Source organism: Bombina bombina, chromosome 7 (assembly GCF_027579735.1).
Source record: "Bombina bombina isolate aBomBom1 chromosome 7, aBomBom1.pri, whole genome shotgun sequence".
Classification (NCBI taxonomy): Eukaryota; Metazoa; Chordata; class Amphibia; order Anura; family Bombinatoridae; genus Bombina; species Bombina bombina.
The window spans coordinates 45,614,529-45,634,404 of NC_069505.1; the positions used below are offsets into that span (position 1 = coordinate 45,614,529).

The 19,876-nt window shown below is 42.7% G+C and overlaps 1 protein-coding gene across 1 annotated transcript in view; it reads left to right on the plus strand.

Annotated features, from left to right (window-relative positions):
- The window catches only part of ZFTA (zinc finger translocation associated), a 102,742-nt gene that overhangs the window by 29,828 nt on the left and 53,038 nt on the right, over positions 1-19,876 (plus strand). Inside the window, exon 3 of the mRNA XM_053689246.1 lies at positions 4,253-5,374. Coding sequence (XP_053545221.1) covers positions 4,253-5,374 — 1,122 coding nt within the window. The remainder of the gene's footprint in view (positions 1-4,252; positions 5,375-19,876) is intronic.

A 19,876-nucleotide genomic window follows, 5' to 3' on the forward strand; every position in this document is an offset into this window, starting at 1 on the left:
CACTCAGGCTTGGGCAAGAGATGTTCTGGATCCTTGGGCGCTAGAAATAGTCTTCCAAGGTTATCTTCTGGAAGTGATTCATCCTGTTCCATTAAAAGAACGAGGGATGGGGTTCTACTCCAATCTGTTCGTAGTTCCCAAAAAAGAGGGAACGTTCAGACCAATCTTAGATCTCAAGATCCTAAACAAGTTTCTCAAGGTTCCATCGTCCAAAATGGAAACCATTCGAACAATCCTTCCATCCAGAAAGGTCAATTCTTGACCACGGTGGATTTAAAGGATGCGTATCTACATATTCCTGTCCACAAGGAACATCATCGGTTCCTAAGGTTCGCATTCCTGGACAAGCATTACCAGTTCGTGGCGCTTCCTTTCGGATTAGCCACTGTTCCAAGGATTTTCACAAAGGTACTAGGGTCCCTTCTGGCGGTGCTAAGACCAAGGGGCATTGCTGTAGTACCTTACTTGGACGACATTCTGATTCAAGCGTCGTCCCTTCCTCAAGCAAAGGCTCACACGGACATAGTCCTGGCCTTTCTCAGATCTCACGGATGGTAAGTGAACGTGGAAAAGAGTTCTCTATCTCCGTCGACAAGAGTTCCCTTCTTGGGAACAATAATAGACTCCTTAGAAATGAGGATTTTTCTGACAGAGACCAGAAAAACAAAACTTCTAAACTCTTGTCGGATACTTCCTTCCGTTCCTCTTCCTTCCATAGCACAGTGCATGGAAGTGATAGGTTTGATGGTAGCGGCAATGGACATAGTTCCTTTTGCGCGCATTCATCTAAGACCATTTCAATTGTGTATGCTCAGTCAGTGGATTGGGGACTATACAGACTTGTCTCCGAAGATACAAGTAAATCAGAGGACCAGAGACTCACTCCGTTGGTGGCTGTCCCTGGACAACCTGTCGCTAGGGGTGACCTCCCGCAGACCAGAGTGGGTCATTGTCACGACCGACGCCAGTCTGATGGGCTGGGGCGCGGTCTGGGGATCCCTGAAAGCTCAGGGTCTTTGGTCTCGGGAAGAATCTCTTCTACCGATAAATATTCTGGAACTGAGAGCGATATTCAATGCTCTCAAGGCTTGGCCTCAGCTAGCGAGGGCCAAGTTCATACGGTTTCAATCAGACAACATGACGACTGTTGCGTACATCAACCATCAGGGGGGAACAAGGAGTTCCCTGGCGATGGAAGAAGTGACCAAAATCATTCAATGGGCGGAGACTCGCTCCTGCCACCTGTCTGCAATCCACATCCCAGGAGTGGAAACTTGGGAAGCGGATTTTCTGATTCGTCAGACATTGCATCCGGGGGTGTGGGAACTCCATCCGGAAATCTTTGCCCAAATCACTCAACTGTGGGGCATTCCAGACATGGATCTGATGGCCTCTCGTCAGAACTTCAAGGTTCCTTGCTACGGGTCCAGATCCAGGGATCCCAAGGCGACTCTAGTAGATGCACTAGTAGCACCTTGGACCTTCAACCTAGCTTATGTATTCCCGCCGTTTCCTCTCATCCCCAGGCTGGTAGCCAGGATCAATCAGGAGAGGGCGTAGGTGATCTTGATAGCTCCTGCGTAACCACGCAGGACTTGGTAGGCAGATCTGGTGAATATGTCATCGGCTTCACCATGGAAGCTACCTTTGAGACGAGACCTTCTTGTTCAAGGTCCGTTCGAACATCCGAATCTGGTCCTACTCCAGCTGACTGCTTGGAGATTGAACGCTTGATCTTATCAAAGCGAGGGTTCTCAGATTCTGTTATTGATACTCTTGTTCAGGCCAGAAAGCCTGTAACTAGAAAAATTTACCACAAAATATGGAAAAAATATATCTGTTGGTGTGAATCTAAAGGATTCCCTTGGGACAAGGTAAAGATTCCTAGGATTCTATCCTTTCTTCAAGAAGGATTGGAGAAAGGATTATCTGCAAGTTCCTTGAAGGGACAGATTTCTGCCTTGTCTGTGTTACTTCACAAAGAGCTGGCAGCTGTGCCAGATGTTCAAGCCTTTGTTCAGGCTCTGGTTAGAATCAAGCCTGTTTACAAACCTTTGACTCCTCCTTGGAGTCTCAACTTAGTTCTTTCAGTTCTTCAGGGGGTTCCGTTTGAACCCTTACATTCCGTTGATATTAAGTTATTATCTTGGAAAGTTTTGTTTTTGGCTGCAATTTCTTCCGCTAGAAGAGTTTCAGAATTATCTGCTCTGCAGTGTTCTCCTCCTTATCTGGTGTTCCATGCAGATAAGGTGGTTTTACGTACTAAACCTGGTTTTCTTCCAAAAGTTGTTTCTAACAAAAACATTAACCAGGAGATAGTCGTGCCTTCTTTGGGTCCGAAACCAGTTTCGAAGAAGGAACGTTTGTTGCACAATTTGGATGTTGTTCGCGCTCTAAAATTCTATTTAGATGCTACAAAGGATTTTAGACAAACATCTTCCTTGTTTGTTGTTTATTCTGGTAACAGGAGAGGTCAAAAAGCAACTTCTACCTCTCTCTCTTTTTGGATTAAAAGCATCATCAGATTGGCTTACGAGACTGCCGGACGGCAGCCTCCTGAAAGAATCACAGCTCATTCCACTAGGGCTGTGGCTTCCACATGGGCCTTCAAGAACGAGGCTTCTGTTGATCAGATATGTAGGGCAGCGACTTGGTCTTCACTGCACACTTTTACCAAATTTTACAAGTTTGATACTTTTGCTTCTTCTGAGGCTATTTTTTGGGAGAAAGGTTTTGCAAGCCGTGGTGCCTTCCATTTAGGTGACCTGATTTGCTCCCTCCCTTCATCCGTGTCCTAAAGCTTTGGTATTGGTTCCCACAAGTAAGGATGACGCCGTGGACCGGACACACCTATGTTGGAGAAAACAGAATTTATGTTTACCTGATAAATTACTTTCTCCAACGGTGTGTCCGGTCCACGGCCCGCCCTGGTTTTTTAATCAGGTCTGATGATTTATTTTCTTTAACTACAGTCACCACGGTATCATATGGTTTCTCCTATGCAAATATTCCTCCTTAACGTCGGTCGAATGACTGGGGTAGGCGGAGCCTAGGAGGGATCATGTGACCAGCTTTGCTGGGCTCTTTGCCATTTCCTGTTGGGGAAGAGAATATCCCACAAGTAAGGATGACGCCGTGGACCGGACACACCGTTGGAGAAAGTAATTTATCAGGTAAACATAAATTCTGTTTTTGTTTTTAATATGAATAATGAGTTGGAAAGACCAGAGGAGTGTGAGAAAAATGAGATGTTTTGTGTTCTATATAATGTGATTCACAAGAGTTTACAGATGTCCTCAAAACAACCAGACAGTTTATTTTTTTTTTTTTTTTGTTGGAGTCTAATGAAATGGAGCATTATAATATTTTCATACTTCTTAATAGGGATGGGCATTCGGAGGTTTCGGATACCTCAAAATGCGGAAGAAGGCGGCCTTCGTGTTCTTCGGCTGTATCACAGTAATACATTTGGCTCCGAAACCCCCAAATGCCCATCCCTACTTCTTAAATTCCCTTTAAAGAGACATTAAACAAAAAAATCTTTAGACACAATCAATACAGATCTAGCTATGTCTCTGTATATTATAAATGATCTACTTCAGTTCCCCCAACTTGTATCCATTGCCACACTCAAAACAAACCTGTCCCTGATGCATGAAAATGTGTATTAGCAAAGTGGGCAGTTTGAGCTTCTTCTTCACTAGTCTATTGTATGGTTTTTAGTGCTGGTTAAAGGAATAGTAAAGTCAACATTAAACTTTCATGTTCCAGATAAAGCATGCAGTTTGAATTGACTTTCCAATTTGCCTCTGTTATCTACATTTAGCCACCAATTAGCATGCGCTACCCAGGTCTGAACCAAACATGGGCCAGCTCCTGAGCTTACATTCCTGCTTTTCAAATAAAGATACCAAGAGAACGAAGAAAAAATGATAAGAGTTAATTAGAAAGTTGCTTAAAATTGCTGCTCTATCTTAATCATATAATAAAAAGTGTGTGTTTCATATCCCTTTTTAATTATGTAAATGTGTTTCATTTGATTGTAGTTCTTTTTATTAAGTTGTATTACAAATTGAGTTACTTTCTGTTATTTTGAACACAATAGGACTTCTCTTTCTCATCCATCTTCACTTTTTTTATTTTTTATCCAGTATATCACTAATCCTTTCCTTCACTGTCTTTTCTTTCTCTTACTCTTTCCCTTATACTGTCTTCAGATAATGTTTCTCCTTATTCTTGTTTGCTCCAACAGATGACTCCTTTTCCACACCAAGTTCTAAGAAAAAGCGTCGCCGCCTACCTCCTGTTACCAAAGGTGCATGGCGTCCTTTTCTGGGACCTGAGCCTCCACAACCGTTACCTTTAGACACCTGTGTTTTAGAGCAGTACATGAACGAATCCCTTCAGCAGTGGTTAAGATTGGAGTTTTTGATGGATTATGATTATCAAACAAATCAGCTCCATTGCATGACATGTGCTACCCTCCTGCCTAGTCCTAACCTTACAGATATGAAGAGCCACATATTAGAAACACACCCAACGTCTATACAGTTCAGTTCTAGCCAGAAAAGCTCTATTATAGAAGCATGGATAAATCGTGGGAAAATCACGGAAGAAGAAATAGAGGAGGAAGATGACGACGATGATGATGAGGAAGATGAAGATCTCATAAGGGTAGGGTTAGAAAAGTCAAGTCCAAAACACCAGAATTCTGATGGCTTTAAGACTGGATTGGTTAAGGATGTCAATGAAGGAAGTCTAAACTTGATAGATGTTTTGAAAGAGGCTGCACAGTTGAAGGCAGGTGAAGTCCAAATACTTGATGAGGTGGAAAAAACAAAAAATGTTCAAAAGCTGTATGATGAAAAGAAAAAAATATCAGAAGCTCAGGGGTTAGATGAGGATAAACAAAAAGTTATTATATCTCAAAAGTTAGTAGAAGGAAATCTAAAATTAATAGAAGCTCATAGGTTGGAGGAAAAGAGATTGAAGCAAATAGAGGTCAAGATGCTTGATGGGGAGAAACTGAAAACCATAGAAGCTCAAAGATTAGCGGAAGAGAAACTTAAGATGAGAAAGGCTCAGAAATTGGAAGAGGAGAGATTGAAACTCTTTAAAAAGGCAGAGGAGAAGAAGAAAATGGAAGATCTAAAGAAGCTAAATGAAACAAGGCAGAAAGCAGAACAGGTCCAGAGACTAGAGGAGACACAGAAGAAAAATCAGAGCCTTATAGTAGAGACGGAAGAAAAGATGCAAAGTGAGCCGGAGAAGAAACAGAAGATACTAGAGGCAGAGAAATTTCCAACACTGCAGGTCCAACAGATAGATGCCAAGGGACGGGCCATGATGAACATCGGGTTGCCCGTGATAAAAGGTGAGTGACACGTTGGGAGGTGGCATTTGAGGCTTTAAATAGAAGCTAATAGGATAGGTAGGAGGAATGAACTAGTTGTTTATATATAAAATTGATAAAGTATAATGGATTAGGGCAATGTTCCTCAAGCAGCATGTTTGCAATTATTTCAGGCGATGAAACCATGGCTCCTATAATTATTGACTATTTTCTCTTTGGATTGTTGTATAGGTATTTGTATGAAAAAGACCCCAGTAGCGCTCCACTGTTTTCTTGCTGGGTCTAATTGTATCAGGAGCTGAAAAAGTTCTATAAAGTTTAGGAGCCTGACATACTTCTTAGGATTCAGAATAAAATTGTGCATTTATGTAATTTAGGAGCTGTAAATACAATGTAGGAATATTGGCTCCCGTCTTTCAGGTTTTGTCAATGCCTGATGTTCTAGAATCTCTTATTTCTTTTTTATGACACGAGTCCACTAATCATCTTAATTACTAATGGGATATTCACCTCCTGGTCAGCAGGAGGCGGCAAAGAGCACCACAGCAGAGCTGTTAAATAGCTCCTCCCTTCCCTCCCACTCCAGTCATTCTCTTTGCCTACGTTAGTGACAGGAAGTGGTAAAGTGAGTTGTTAGAATAGATTCTTCAATCAAGAGTTTATTATTTTCTTTTTAAAGACACGATGAGTCCACGGATCATCATCCTTACTTGTGGTATATTCACCTCCTGGTCAGCAGGAGGAGGCAAAGAGCACCACAGCAGAGCTGTTAAATAGCTCCTCCCTTCCCTCCCACCCCAGTCATTCTCTTTGCCTACGTTAGTGATAGGAAGAGGTAAAGTGAGGTGTTAGTATAGATTCTTTAATCAAGAGTTTATTATTTTTAAAGTAGTGCAAGATTGTGCTGCTTTGTTCTAGGGTGTAGCCGTAGCATTAAGGTAAGTGCAGACTTTTTATTCTGGGAAAACTAAAGACTCAGAGGAAAGTGGGCACTTCAAATATACCTTAAATTTATATAAGACAAATGGAGCTCTTTTATGACAGCTTAATGTACAGGCACTGGGGCAGGGAGTAAAGCTGGAAAATAGTTTGCTTTTTGTCACTATCGTTATATTTTTTATTACATGTTAAGCCAGTCGGGCTGTGTAGTTGTTAACGCCCACGAGGGGCGGGGCCAGCATTTTGCACACTTCCGCTGTGCAGTTTCATATGGCCTGGCATCCGGAGACGTTCCGGTTTAGCTGTGGGGCTAATCGGCTATCAGACTTGCAGGACAGTGACGTCTTTTCTTTTCTCTAGGACCGCATGGTTTTTCCTAAATAAGCAAGCGGTTGTTAGCGCTACTGAATCTTTTCCTTCTGCACCGCTGGGAATTGCAGTGAGACCAGTCGGCAGGTAGGCGCCTCAGCAGAGCTACTGAGGCGTAGAGGTGTCTAGGATTTAAAAACGTTTTTTATTTATTTATTTAAAGGCACAGTATCCTGTTATTCATTCAAGTTTAATAAGTACTCTGTTCGCAATTTGGCTTCCATTTTTCAACTCTTTTTTTTTTCTCATGCAGTAAAAAAAGTTCAGTTTTAAAATTTTAAGAGCCAGTAACATGTCGAGAGGACTTTAAGCTATAGAGAGAAAATTATTCATGCTCAAAATTTTTCAAAGGCGGATGCTTCTCAGGAATCTAATGATGAGATTCAGAGTATGCCACAGCTTTTCCCCAAGCGTCCCAATCTTTAACGCCCGCTCAAGCAGTGCCCTGTACTTCTACTCTAGCTCCTACTGGAGTTACTTTAAAAGACATAGCTGCACTTATGTCTTCCACAATTTCTGATGCGTTGTCTGCTTTTCCTATGCTTCAAGGCAAACGTAAGAGGAAAGACAACCATGTGGTCAGTGAGGTTTCTGATGCTATGGTGGCAATCTCGGATGTACCCTCCCAGGGATCTGAGATGGAGGGTATAGAGGTTCTATCGGAAGGCGAAATTTCAGACTCGGTGAGTTCCTTACCTTTGACTGATTCAGAGGTTGTCTCAGGTTTAAACTAGAACACCTCCGCCTGTTACTCAGGGAGGTTTTGGTTACCTTAGACGACTGTGATTCCACGGTAGTGGTCGCTCCTGAGAAATAGAGTAAATTGGACAGATATTTCGAAGTTCCTTCTTACTCAGATGTTTTTCCAGTGCCTAAGCGAACTTCGGATATTGTTTCTAAGGAATTGGAGAGACCAGGTATTCCCTTCTCTCCTATTTTCAAAAAGATGTTCCCTATAGCTGACGCTGTCAGGGAAGCTTGGCAATCGGTTCCTAAGGTGGAAGGGGCTATTTCCACTTTGGCCAAACGAACTACTATTCCTATTGAGGATAGTTGTGCTTTTAAAGACCCCATGGACCAGAAGTTGGAGGGTCTACTTAAAAAGATTTATGTTCACCAAGGTCTGCTGTTGCAGCCGGCTGCGTGCATTGCTACTGTCACCAGGGCGGCAGCTTATTGGTTTGATGCTCTGTCCGAGTCTCTTAAGACTGAGACTTCTTTAGAGGAGATCCAAGATAGGATTAAAGCTCTGAAATTAGCCAATGCTTTTATTACGGATGCCTCTCTGCAAATTACTAAATTGACAGCTAAGAGTTCAGGGTTCTCTATCCTAGCCCGCAGAGCCTTAGGGTTAAAACCTTGGTCTGCGGACGTATCATCTAAGTCTAATCTTCTAGCAATTCCTTACAAGGGGAAGACCTTGTTTGGGCCTGGCCTGAAGGAAATTTATCTCGGATTTCACGGGAGGTTAAGGGTCATCTCCTTCCTCAAGATAAGAGAAGTAAACAAAAAGGACGACAAAATAATTTTCGTTCCTTTTCGAAATTTCAAGGGAAATTCATTCTCTTCCTCTTCTAAACAGGAAGGAAACTATTCGCAAACCAAGCCTACTTGGAGACCCAACCAGTCTTGGAAAAAGGGTAAGCAATCCAAGAAGCCTGCTGCTGAATCCAAGTCAGCATGAAGGACTTGCCCCTGATCCAGGCCCGGATCTGGTAAGGGGCAGACTTTCTTTCTTCGCTCAGGCTTGGGTGCGGGATGTTCAGGATCCCTGGGCTATAGAAATAGTGTCTCATGGATACAAACTGGAGTTAAAGTTTTCCTCCCCGAGGAAGATTTCTTCTTTCAAGATTATCTGCAGACCAGATAAAAAGAGAGGCGTTCTTACATTGTGTAAGAGACTTCTCATCCCTGGGAGTAATTTTTCCCTTTCCTGTACAGGAACATGGGCAGGGTTTTTACTCCAATCTGTTTGTAGTTCCCAAAAAGGAGGGAACTTTCAGACCTATCCTAGACCTAAAGGGTCTTAACAAGTTTCTCAGAGTTCCATCATTCAAGATGGAAACTATTCGTACCATTCTTCCATTGATTCAGGAGGGTCAATTTATGACGACAGTGGATTTAAAGGATGCATACCTTCATGTTCGTATCCACAGAGATCATCACAAGTTCCTAAGGTTTGCTTTTCTGGACAAACACAGTTCGTGGCTCTTCCTTTCGGTCTGGCCACGGCACCCAAAATTTTCACAAAGGTTCTGGGGTCTCTGCTGGCGACTCTAAGACCGTGGGGCATTGCAGTGGCGCCTTATCTGGACGATATTCTAATCCAGGTGCCATCTTGTCAACAAGCAAGGTTCCACACCGACGTTGTGCTATCCTTCCTGAGAACTCATGGGTGGAAGGTAAATCTGGAAAAGAGTTCCTTAATCCCGAAGACAAGGGTGACCTTCTTGGGAACTCTAATCGATTCTATATCTGAGGATTTTTCTGACAGAAATCAGAAAATCAAAGATTCTAGATACCCGTCGAGCCCTTCAGTCCATTTCTCAACCATCGGTGGCTCAGTGCATGGAAGTAATCAGACTGATGGTAGCGGCAATGGACATCCTACCATTTGCTCGGTTTCACCTCAGACATCTGCAGTTAAACATGCTTAGGCAGTGGAATGTAGATTATGCAGATTTGTCTCCTCGAATAACCCTGGATCAGGAGATGAGGGTCTCTCTTCAATGGTGGTTGTCTCTGGATCATCTATCCCAGGGGAACTGCTTTCGCAGACCTTCCTAGGTGATTGTGACAACAGACGCCAGCCTTTTAGGATGGGGAGCGGTCTGGGGTTCCCTAAAGGCTTAGGGAGTATGGACTCAGGCAGAGTCTGTTCTTCATATAAACATTCTGGAACTAAGAGCGCTCTTTAATGCTCTTCTGGCCTGGCCTCAGTTGGCTTCGGTCCAGTTCATCAGATTCCAGTCGGACAACATAACGGCAGTGGCTTACATCAGTCAGGGAGGAACGAGGAGTTCCTTAGTGATGACCGAGGTACCAAGATAATCCGGTGGGCGGAGGCCCATTCTTGCCATCTGTCAGCGATACACATCCCAGGGGTGGACAACTGAGAGGCGGACTTTCTGAGCAGGCAGACTTTTCATCCGGGAGAGTGGGGGGAACTTCACCCAGAAGTATTCTCCAACCTGATTCTCAAATGGGGTTGGCCGGAGTTAGATCTCATGGCATCTCGTCAGAATTCCAAGCTCCCGAGATACGGGTCAAGGTCCAGGGATCCCCAGGCGGAACTGATAGATGCTCTTGCAGTTCCTTGGTCCTTCAGCCTAGCATATCTATTTCCCCCGTTTGCACTTCTTCCTCGGGTAATTGCTCGAATCAAACGGGAGAAGGCATCAGTGATCCTCATTGCTCCTGCGTGGCCTCGCAGGATTTGGTATGCCAATCTGGTGGACATGTCATCCCTGCCACCTTGGAGACTTCCATTGAGGAAGGATCTTCTCATTCAAGGGCCCTTCCTTCACCCAAATCTAATTTCTCTGAAGCTGACTGCTTGGAGATTGATCGCTTAATTCTATCCAAGCGGGGTTTTTCTGATTCGGTCATAGAGATGTTGATTCAGGCACGTAAGCCTGTAACTAGAAAGATTTACCATAAGATATGGTGTGAATCCAAGGGCTACTCATGGAGTAGAGTTAGGTTCCCCAGAATTTAGTCTTTTCTCCAAGAAGGTTTGGAGAAGGGTTTAGCGACTAGTTCCCTAAAGGGTCAGATCTCTGCCTTATCTATTTTGTTACACAAACGTCTGGCAGATGTCCCAGATGTTCAATCTTTTTGTCAGGCCTTGGTTAGGATCAGGCCTGTGTTCAAACCAGTTACTCCTCCATGGAGTCTGAATTTAGTTCTTAAAGTTCTTCAAGAGGCTCCGTTTCAGCCTATGCATTCCATAGATATTAAGTTGTTATCTTGGAAAGTTTTATTTCTTGTTGCTATTTCTTCAGCTCGAAGAGTATCTGAGCTTTTGGCGTTGCAATACAATTCGCCTTACCTTATTTTCCATTCGGATAAGGTAGTTTTACGTAATAAACTAGGGTTCCTTCCTAAGGTTGTTTCAGACAGGAACATTAATCAGGAGATTGTTGTTCCTTCCTTGTGTCCTAATCCGTCTTCTTTACAATTTGGACGTAGTCCGTGCTTTAAAGTTTTTTTTTTTTTTTTTTTTTTTTTTTTTTTTTTACGATAATTAGTTTATTTATGATTACAATTTAGTGTTTGAAAGCTTTTTAAAAAATGTTAATTATAAACAACATAAAATAATCTGAAAATCTTAATTTCACTCATCATAAATTAATATTATTAAAGTGAAAAAACTGCACTCAAATGCATTAGTCTTAAAACTACTATAATCAATTAGCATAGCCATTACCGTTTCCTTTCAAGTTGGCTCCATATATTTTGCTTCAAATTCTTAAAGTATCCCATCTGCAGGTGAGTCTCACTATTTTAAAGTTGACAAAAATTATTATTATCATTTATTTGTATAAAGCCGCAAAATTCCGTTGTCTCTCTTTTATTTTTTTTTATTTTTTTTTTTATTGAGGCTGAAATAAAGGCATACAAAAAAGAAAGAAGAATATACATGGAGATGTCACAGTAAAATCAGTTGAACATTCACGATATGTTACCTAACAGTGACATAATACTATACATTGTTCTGAACAAAAAACCAAGGGCTTAAATATTAAGTAATATGCCAAGTGTACTGTAAACCTCCCGATGAACATAGAAGGCCACTTTTGGACCTCAAATTAGATTAGTCAAGCTATAGGAGGTGTTTCCAATAAGGAGATCGCTCTTGGATCTCAGCCAATGTGCCTCATTTTTTCCTCTTTTTCTTTTCCTCTTTTTCTTTTCCTCATATTTAAGTCAAGCTATATCAACAATCTAGGTTTACATATAGGACTAGAATGCTTTTGAAAGACACCATGCTATATGGAGCACATACCTGCAAAACATTAAGAAATAGATAGTAACAAGCAACTTATTAATAGAAAACATAACATCTGTACACGAGGCCCTCTCATAGGGTTTAAAATATAAATCAGAAGCAAAGTTGGTTGTTTCTGTACCAGTAAAGACCAGCATCATCAAATATTGCCTCAAGATATATAAGAGGCTGCTATATTTACAACCTTGTGTGACATAAAATGCAATATAGAATGTGATATGCACCACTTCAATAGTGAAATAGCTCAAAATTTGAGCACTGGTCTCAAATAAAAATTATAGGTGGGACAAGATACAGTGGGTTTACTAGCAGTATAGAACTTGTACAGACACATTTGCAAGGGGGGATCAAGGAAGGGAACATGATGGAGGTTTAGTGTTAGTGTGTATAAACTTAACATATCATACATTAAAGATTAATGGCAAAGTTAAAGTGATAAGACCAGGTGGCAGGAGGCCAAGAGTACATATCTGATAATTGTAAGTTGTCCCTGAAATGATTTAAGAGGTTTTTAGGTGGCAAAACAAAATGTCCCAAGCGATTACTCCAATATTAAGCACGACCAGTTCCAGCTGCACAGAAGAAATTTAATGTGAACAAAACTTAGTGTAGGCTTAAAGTCATTTCAATAGTGTTCAACAGGTGTTGTATGAAGAGCAGGGAGTCACTATGGAATATATTAGCGGGTTTAGGGGTTATCTTTACTTAATGTCAGAGTCAGTATAATGTACAGTGCCAGATGATCCACGACTAACCACCCTGCCTAGGAAAATGCATAGAGAGAGTCATAAGGGATAGCAGTCCTCCTGGGTCCCAGGAAATGCAGAGATGTGGATACGGCCGCCAGAAGGGCAGTAAAGGCTGAGCTGCAGTACGGGGTAACAAATATAACCCCAGTGTGGTTAGAGGAGAATAAGGGGCGAGCAACAACAAAGGGGGATTTTTATGCTCTTGTCGCCGCAATGGGGAGGCTTGCAAAGTATGTCCCATTTTCTTCCAAGTGCGCAAAGCCTCTGTGCAGGGCACTTCTGCTGTAGTACGATGATCAGATCCTACACCCGTTCTCCATACTGCCCGCCTCAAATGAGTAGGCCCACCGGGAGGTGAGATAGGAAAGTGTACCTTTTAAATATCCAAGTCTCTTCCATCCTCCCACTCTCGTATGCCTCCGGTTGTCAGGCTCAGAGCAAGGTTCCCCTCTCACCTTGTTCCTGAGTGCAGTCGGTGTCCAGAGCGGGTAAGCTCGAAAGATCCCCCTCTTGAGATGCGGCCTTATTAGCCTTGTGGATCTAGCGCTGCGCTGCTGTCGCAAGCTCCTATAAGCTGTCAGGGACTGATGAGCTTGAGCGGTCTCTCTCTTTAGGCACGGTTTCACCAGCCTTGTTGATTTAGTCCTGCCCCGCTTTCTGATAGCAGCTATAGCTTTGCGGCTGGGCCTATAGTTGGGAATTCTCTTGTTCAATGCGCCAGACAGGGTATCCGCTTCAGACTTAGTTTCAAAGGCTGTTTTGCTGGGTAAGTTCACGGTGCCCTGTCTGTAGGAGTTAGAGGTCTCCTCGCTAGCCGGGTCTGCCCTGAAAGTTATATCTTTACAATCACTTCCCCTAGGAGGGACCGCTGCAGTTGTCTGTCTCATTAGTAGTCTGCATAAGTCCACCTCTAAGCTCCGGTAGTGATCTTTTATAATCTGTACCATCCTGCTCTCCCATATGTCTAGAGCCTCCATTGTTGAAGCGGTATTTGTATGGCTCCCCTTTAGGCGAATTCACTTGTAGATGGATTGTACTGAAAGGTGGTTCTCTACTTTAGAATAATTGATCCGATGATCACTTAGCAGGTTTGAGGCAGCGTTAAATATCTGCCTAGTAACCCAGTTTCCTGGGGGGGGTATAATACGGCAACCCCGGTTGTGTAGATGAAGGCCCTGTGAGTAATGGCAACCTCTTCACAGCCAGCTAAAGAACCTAGGCAGTCGGCAATCTCAATACAGTTCCAGACTATAAAACCCCCACAACTATCATATAGCAGATATATATATTGTATTTTAATGGATTATCTGGTATTAGTAGCTATTAAAAGTGATTAATGTCAGGAGCTCCTCTCAAATGCGTCTTGCCGCTTCAGCTACAAGCTCCGCCCCCGCTTTAAAGTTTTACTTGCAAGCGTCTAAGGACTTTCGGCAGTCTTCTTCTGTTTGTAATTTTCTCTGGAAAATGTAAGGGTCAGAAAGCTATGGCTCCCGCTCTTTCTTTTTGGTTGAAGAGTATCATCCTTTTTGCATATGAGACTGCTGGACAGCAGCCTCCTGAAAGAGTTACGGCTCATTCTACTAGGGCAGTTGCTTCCTCATGGGCATTCAAAAATGAAGCTTCTATAGAACAGATTTGCAAGGCTGCAACTTGATCTTCTCCTCACACTTTTTATAAATTTTATAAATTTGATACTTTTTGCTGAGGCTGCTTTTGGAAGACAGGTTCTTCAAGCAGTGGTGCCTTCCGTTTAGGTTTCCTGTCTTGTCCCTCCCTTTTCATCCGTGTACTCTAGCTTTGGTATTGTATCCCACAAGTAAGGATGATGATTCGTGGACTCATCGTGTCTTTAAAAAGAAAATTTATGCTTACCTGATAAAATTGTTTCTTTTTAGACACGATGAGTCCACGGCCCTCCCTGTTCTTTTAAGACAGGTTGTTAATTTTTGTACACTTCAGACACCTCTGCATCTTGGCTTTTTCTTTCTCTTCCTAACTTCGGTCGAATGACTGGAGTGGGAGGGAAGGGAGAAGCTATTTAACAGCTCTACTGTGGTGCTCTTTGCCTCCTCCTGCTGACCAGGAGGTGAATATCCCACAAGTAAGGATGATGATCCGTGGACTCATCGTGTCAAAAAAAAAAAAAATTATTAAGTAAGCATACATTTTCTTTTTAAAGTAGTGCAAGATTGTGCTGCTTTGTCCTGGGGTGTAGCCGTAGTCCATATCAGTCTCTTCAGTAGAACATTGGTGGCTTTAGAGCAATGGGAACTTGTGGGACATAATTCTCACTGCGCCTCCCATATCTTGATGCTGCCCTGTTTGTGAAAGTCTGAGGGAGACAAAAATAGTCAGTACTTTTTATTTCCACAGGCCAATGTGAGGGAGAGGACCTTGCAAGCCGGGTGAGCTGCCTTACTGCCGTGCAGATTTCTAAAGTAAGTGCTAATTTTCATTTCTGGTATGTACACAGAAAGATTGGCACTTTATTTCATACATGGACACAAGAGGACTATTGTCCTAGGAAGGATAGGTCATAGGGCAGTTTCTGCAGGCACTGGGACGTGGAGAAATGGCCCTTATATTTGTGTTTGGGGCATACAGTTTATGTCAGTATAAAACTACTCCCATATTTATACTTGGTGGCTGTTTACAACTCCCAATGGCTTTATTGTAGTTTAAACAGCCGACCGGGAGGTTAGATTTGTCAGCGCTTATTTTTCTAGCCTATTTGGTGCAATGCATACTCCCAATCCTTTATTTACATATTCTAGCCGACTGGGAGTTCTTAGCATTAAAAGTGCCGCCATGATGGAAGTTATTTGGATTTGCCTATGATGGGTGGAGCTAACCTATGCAGCATTCTGTCGCGTTGTGTTCATAGCCCTTATCTGATACGGAGCGATGGTGGGCCTCCTCTGCAGCGTTAGATGCTTCATATTCCGTTTTTTTAAAACCTTATTAGAACCGGATGGGTATTATGTTAGTGTTTCATGAATCTCTCATCGACATTGCTTCCCTTTTTTATTAGACGGTCTCTAGTGCGTAGTCTGCTTTTCCCATGCTGCAGGGAGAGCGCAAGAGGAAAAATAATCATTCAGTGAGCGGGGTTCCTGTCACGGTTGTTACTATCTCAGAGGTCCCTTCCCAGACGTGAGGAGGAGGATACTTCGGTAGCATCTGAGGATAAAATCTCAGTTTCTGACAGTATAATTCCTCCTGCTGATACTGAAGTTGTATCTTTCAGGTTTAAGCTAGAACACCTCCGTATGTTACTTAAGGAGGTTTTAGCTACTCAGGACGATAACGATACCATGGTGGTTGTCAATATTAGGTTGTACCAAGATAATTGCTAAGGAATGGGAGAGAAGGTACCCCTTATTTTCTCCATTTCCTATGTTTGGAAGAGATTTTTACCCATAGCGGACTCTTTCAAGGAGTTCCGTCAGTCGGTACCCAGGGTGGAAAGGACAATTTCCACGCTAGCCGGGAGTCCTTCTATTCCCAAAGAGGATAGTTGTTCCTTTAAGGATCCTGGGGATAAGAGGTTAGAGGGGTTGCTCAATAATGGCAGCCTATGACTTGTATTGCCACTGTCATTAATGCGGCAGCATACTGGTTCATACATTGTCTGGTTCCATTCCAACAGACACTCCCTTCAAGGAAATCCAGGGTAAAATAAAGGCCTTTAAGTCGGTCATCTCCTTTTTAACAGATGCTTCCCTTTAAGTATTTAGCGGGAAGCTAAGATTTCAGGCTTACCATATTGCCACACATTATGGTTAAGATTACTTTTTCGCTCCTTTCAAGATTTCAAGAGTATCCTTCTACTTCTTCCTCTGAGCAGGAGGGAGGTTTTGGCTTTCAAGAATGTTTGAAGCCAGATAAGAGGCAAGGTGGCCTTACTTTGGGTAGGATACCTCTCCGACCTGGGAAAAAGTGAGTTCTTGTTCCGATTCAGGAATGGAGTTCGGAATTTTATTCTAATTTGGTAGTGGCTCTCAAAAAAGAGGGAACCTTTAATACTATTTTAGATCCTAGAATCTAATCAAATTTTAGATGTCAAGATTCTAATCAAATTCCTAAGTGTACCGCCTTCAGGGTGGAAACTATTCATTCTATTTTCCTTTTGATCCAGGAGGGTCATTTTATGAAGGCGGATTTAACGGATGCGTGCTTGAATTTTCACATTCTCAGGCAAACACTCCCAATTGTGGCTTTGCCTTTTGGCCTTGCTACAGCTCCCAGAATTTTTCAAATTGTCTGGGTTTGATCTTGGCGGTGCTCGGTTACTGGGCATAGCTGGGGCGCCCTTTCTGGAAGACCGCCTAGTCCAGGCACAATCTTTTTAAGCAAGATTCCATATGGAAATGTTATCCCATCTGTGATATCAAGAAGAAAGGTAAATTTTGTAAGGAGTTACTTATTAACATGGACAAAGGTAACCTTCTTGGGAACCATAATAGATTCCCTATAAATGAAGTTTTTTTCCTGACAGAAGTCAGGAAATTAAAGATTTTCGATTCTTGTCTATTTCTTCAGTCTTCTCCTTGGCCATTAGTGGCTCAGTGCATGGAGGTATCGGGCTGATGGTACCGGCATGGTACATCGTCCCGTTTGCTCGGTTCCTTCTCAGACCTAGGCAGGTTATCATACTCGGGCTATGAAACAGAGATTATATGGATTTGTCTCCTTGAATATTACTGGAAGCAGGAGACAAGGGATTTTTTAAGGGTGGTTGTCTCTGGATCATCTTTTCCAGGGAACCTGCTTTCGCAGACCATCTTGGGTGTCTGTGACAACAGACGCCAACCTTCTAGGATGGGGAGCAGCCTATGGCCCCCTTAAGGCTCAGGGAATTTTAGACTCAGTCAGTGTCTGGTCTTCCTATATTTATTCTAGAGCTCAGAGCGATCTTCAATGCTATTCTGGCCTGGCCCCAGTCAGTCTCGGTTTAGTTTATCTGGTTCCAGTTGGATACATATATCTTCAGTTCATCAGGCAGTAACTAGGAGTTCCTTAGCGATAACAGAGGTATCCAAAATAATTCAGTGGACAGAGGCCCATTCTTGATGTCTATCGTCAATCCACATTCCAGGGGTGGACTCTGAGAGGCTGACTTCGTGAATAGGCATACCTTTTAGCTGGGGTAGTGGGTACTCCATCCGGAAGTGTTTTTCTGCTTGATTCTCAAATGAGGTCAGCCGGAATTGGATCTCATGGAATCTCGGCAGAAGGCCAATCTTCTGAGGTACGGGTCGAGATCTAGGGACCCTCAGGTGGTGCTGTTAGACGCCCTGGCGGTACTTTGGACTTTCAGTCTAGCATACCTTTTCCTCCGTTTGCTTTTCTTCCTCGGGTAATTGCTCAAATCATGCAGGAGAAGACGTCGGTGATCCTCATTGCACCGGCTTGGCCTCGCAGGATTTGGTATGCAGATCTGGTGGACATGTCATCTCTGCCACCGTGGAGACTTCCGTTGAGGAAGGACCTTCTAATTCAAGGACCCTTCCTTCATTTAAATCTATTTTCTCTGAAGCCGACTACTTGGAGATTGAACGTAATTTTATTCAAGCGGGGTCTTTCAGACTCGGTCATAAAGACCATGATTCAGGTTTGTAAGCCTGTATCTAGAAGGATTTGCCATAAGATATGGCGTAAATATTTCTATGGGTGTGAATCCAAGGGGTATCTGCTACACCTCACTGGTGAATTTTGAGTGTATTTGTACTGTATATCTGCTGTTGGGCTCCTGACATCACCTGGTGGGCTTGTAGTGATTGTTCCGGTCAGCAGTGAACTGTACACCTCACCAACTACATGCTCTTTTATTTTTGACTTCTAGTAAGTGCAATACTGTTTGTGTGTCATATATGTATTTGTGAATAAAACACACTTGAATCCGGATGCGCTCTTTGTTTTTCTTCTATTTTCATATTTCTGTGGGTGGAGTGCCTAAGATCTCCACATCTACAGAGCTGCATCGGAGCATCTCGCTTACAGCGTGGCCTTGACGTCATCATCAGGTGTCCTAGAGGAATACACCGGGTGACAACGCCAACACTGTGCAGGACTATCACGGTGTGCCTTTGAGCTAGGACAGATCGTGCTGTACAACGGTTATCTGTTACATATTCATTTGAGATCAACGGTCATCATTTCAGGGACCTGTGGCTGTGTATGGAGGTATTTATGACCACATAACGATACATATACCGGCCTGCCCTGAGACTACTCTGAGATGTTTATTGCAACTTGAGACTTTTTTCCTTTTGTTTAGGAACACATGAGGAGTGTGTGGGGTGTAATATCTTTTTAGCGCGGATTGTTTCTCTGGTTTGTTTTTCAAGGGATACTCATGGAGTAGAGCAGGGATTTATAGATTTTTGTCTTCTCTCCAAGAAGGTTTGGAGAAAAGTTTATCGGCTAGTTCCCTAAAGGGTCCGATCTATACCCTATCTATTTTGTTACTCAAACGTCTGGCGGATGTTCCTAGCCAAGGCCTGACAAAATGATTGAACATCTGGATCAGGCCTGTGTTTAAACCAGTTACTCCTCCATGGAGTCTGAATTTAGTTCTCAATGTTCTTCAACTGGCTTTATTTAAGCCTTTGCATTTCTTAGATATTAAGTTTTATCTTGGATAGTTTTATTTCTTGTTGCTATTTCTTCTGCTCGTAGAGTATCGAACTCTCGGCATTGCAGTATGAGTCTCTTTTCCTTATTTTACATTCAGATAAGGTAGTTTTACGTACTAGATTAGGATTTCTTCCTAAGGTTGTTTCTGATCGGAACATTAATCAGGAGATTGTTGTTCCTTCGTTGTGGCCTAATCCTTCTTCTCAGAAAGAACGACTTCTGCGCTATTTGGATGTGGTCCGTACGTTAAAGTTTTACCTGCAGGCGACTAAGGACTTTCGTCAGTCTTCTTTTTTGTTTGTGGTTTTCTCAGGAAGACGTAAGAGACAGAAAGCTTTGGCTACTTCTTTCTTTTTGGCTGAAGAGTATCATACGTTTTGCATATGAGACTGCTGGACATCAGCCTTCTGAGAGAGTTACGGTTCATTCTACGAGGGCTGTTTCCTCTTACTGTGCATTCAAAAATGAAGCTTCTGTGGAACAGATTTCCAAGGCTGCAACTTGGTCCTCTCTTCACACTTTTTCAAAGTTCTACAAATTTGACACTTTTGCCTCGACTGAGGCCGTTTTTGGGAGAAAGGTTCTTCAAGCAGTGGTGCCTTCCGTTTAGGTTCCCTGTCTTGTCCCTCCCGTATCATCTGTGTACTCTAGCTTGGGTATTGAATCCCATTATTAATTAAGATGATCCGTGGACTCATCCTGTCATAAAGAAAAGAAAATGTATGCTTACCTGATAAATCTATTTCTTTTTTGACACGATGAGTCCACGGCCCGCCCTGTTCTTGACAGGTTGTGGGTTATTGTAAACTTCAGACA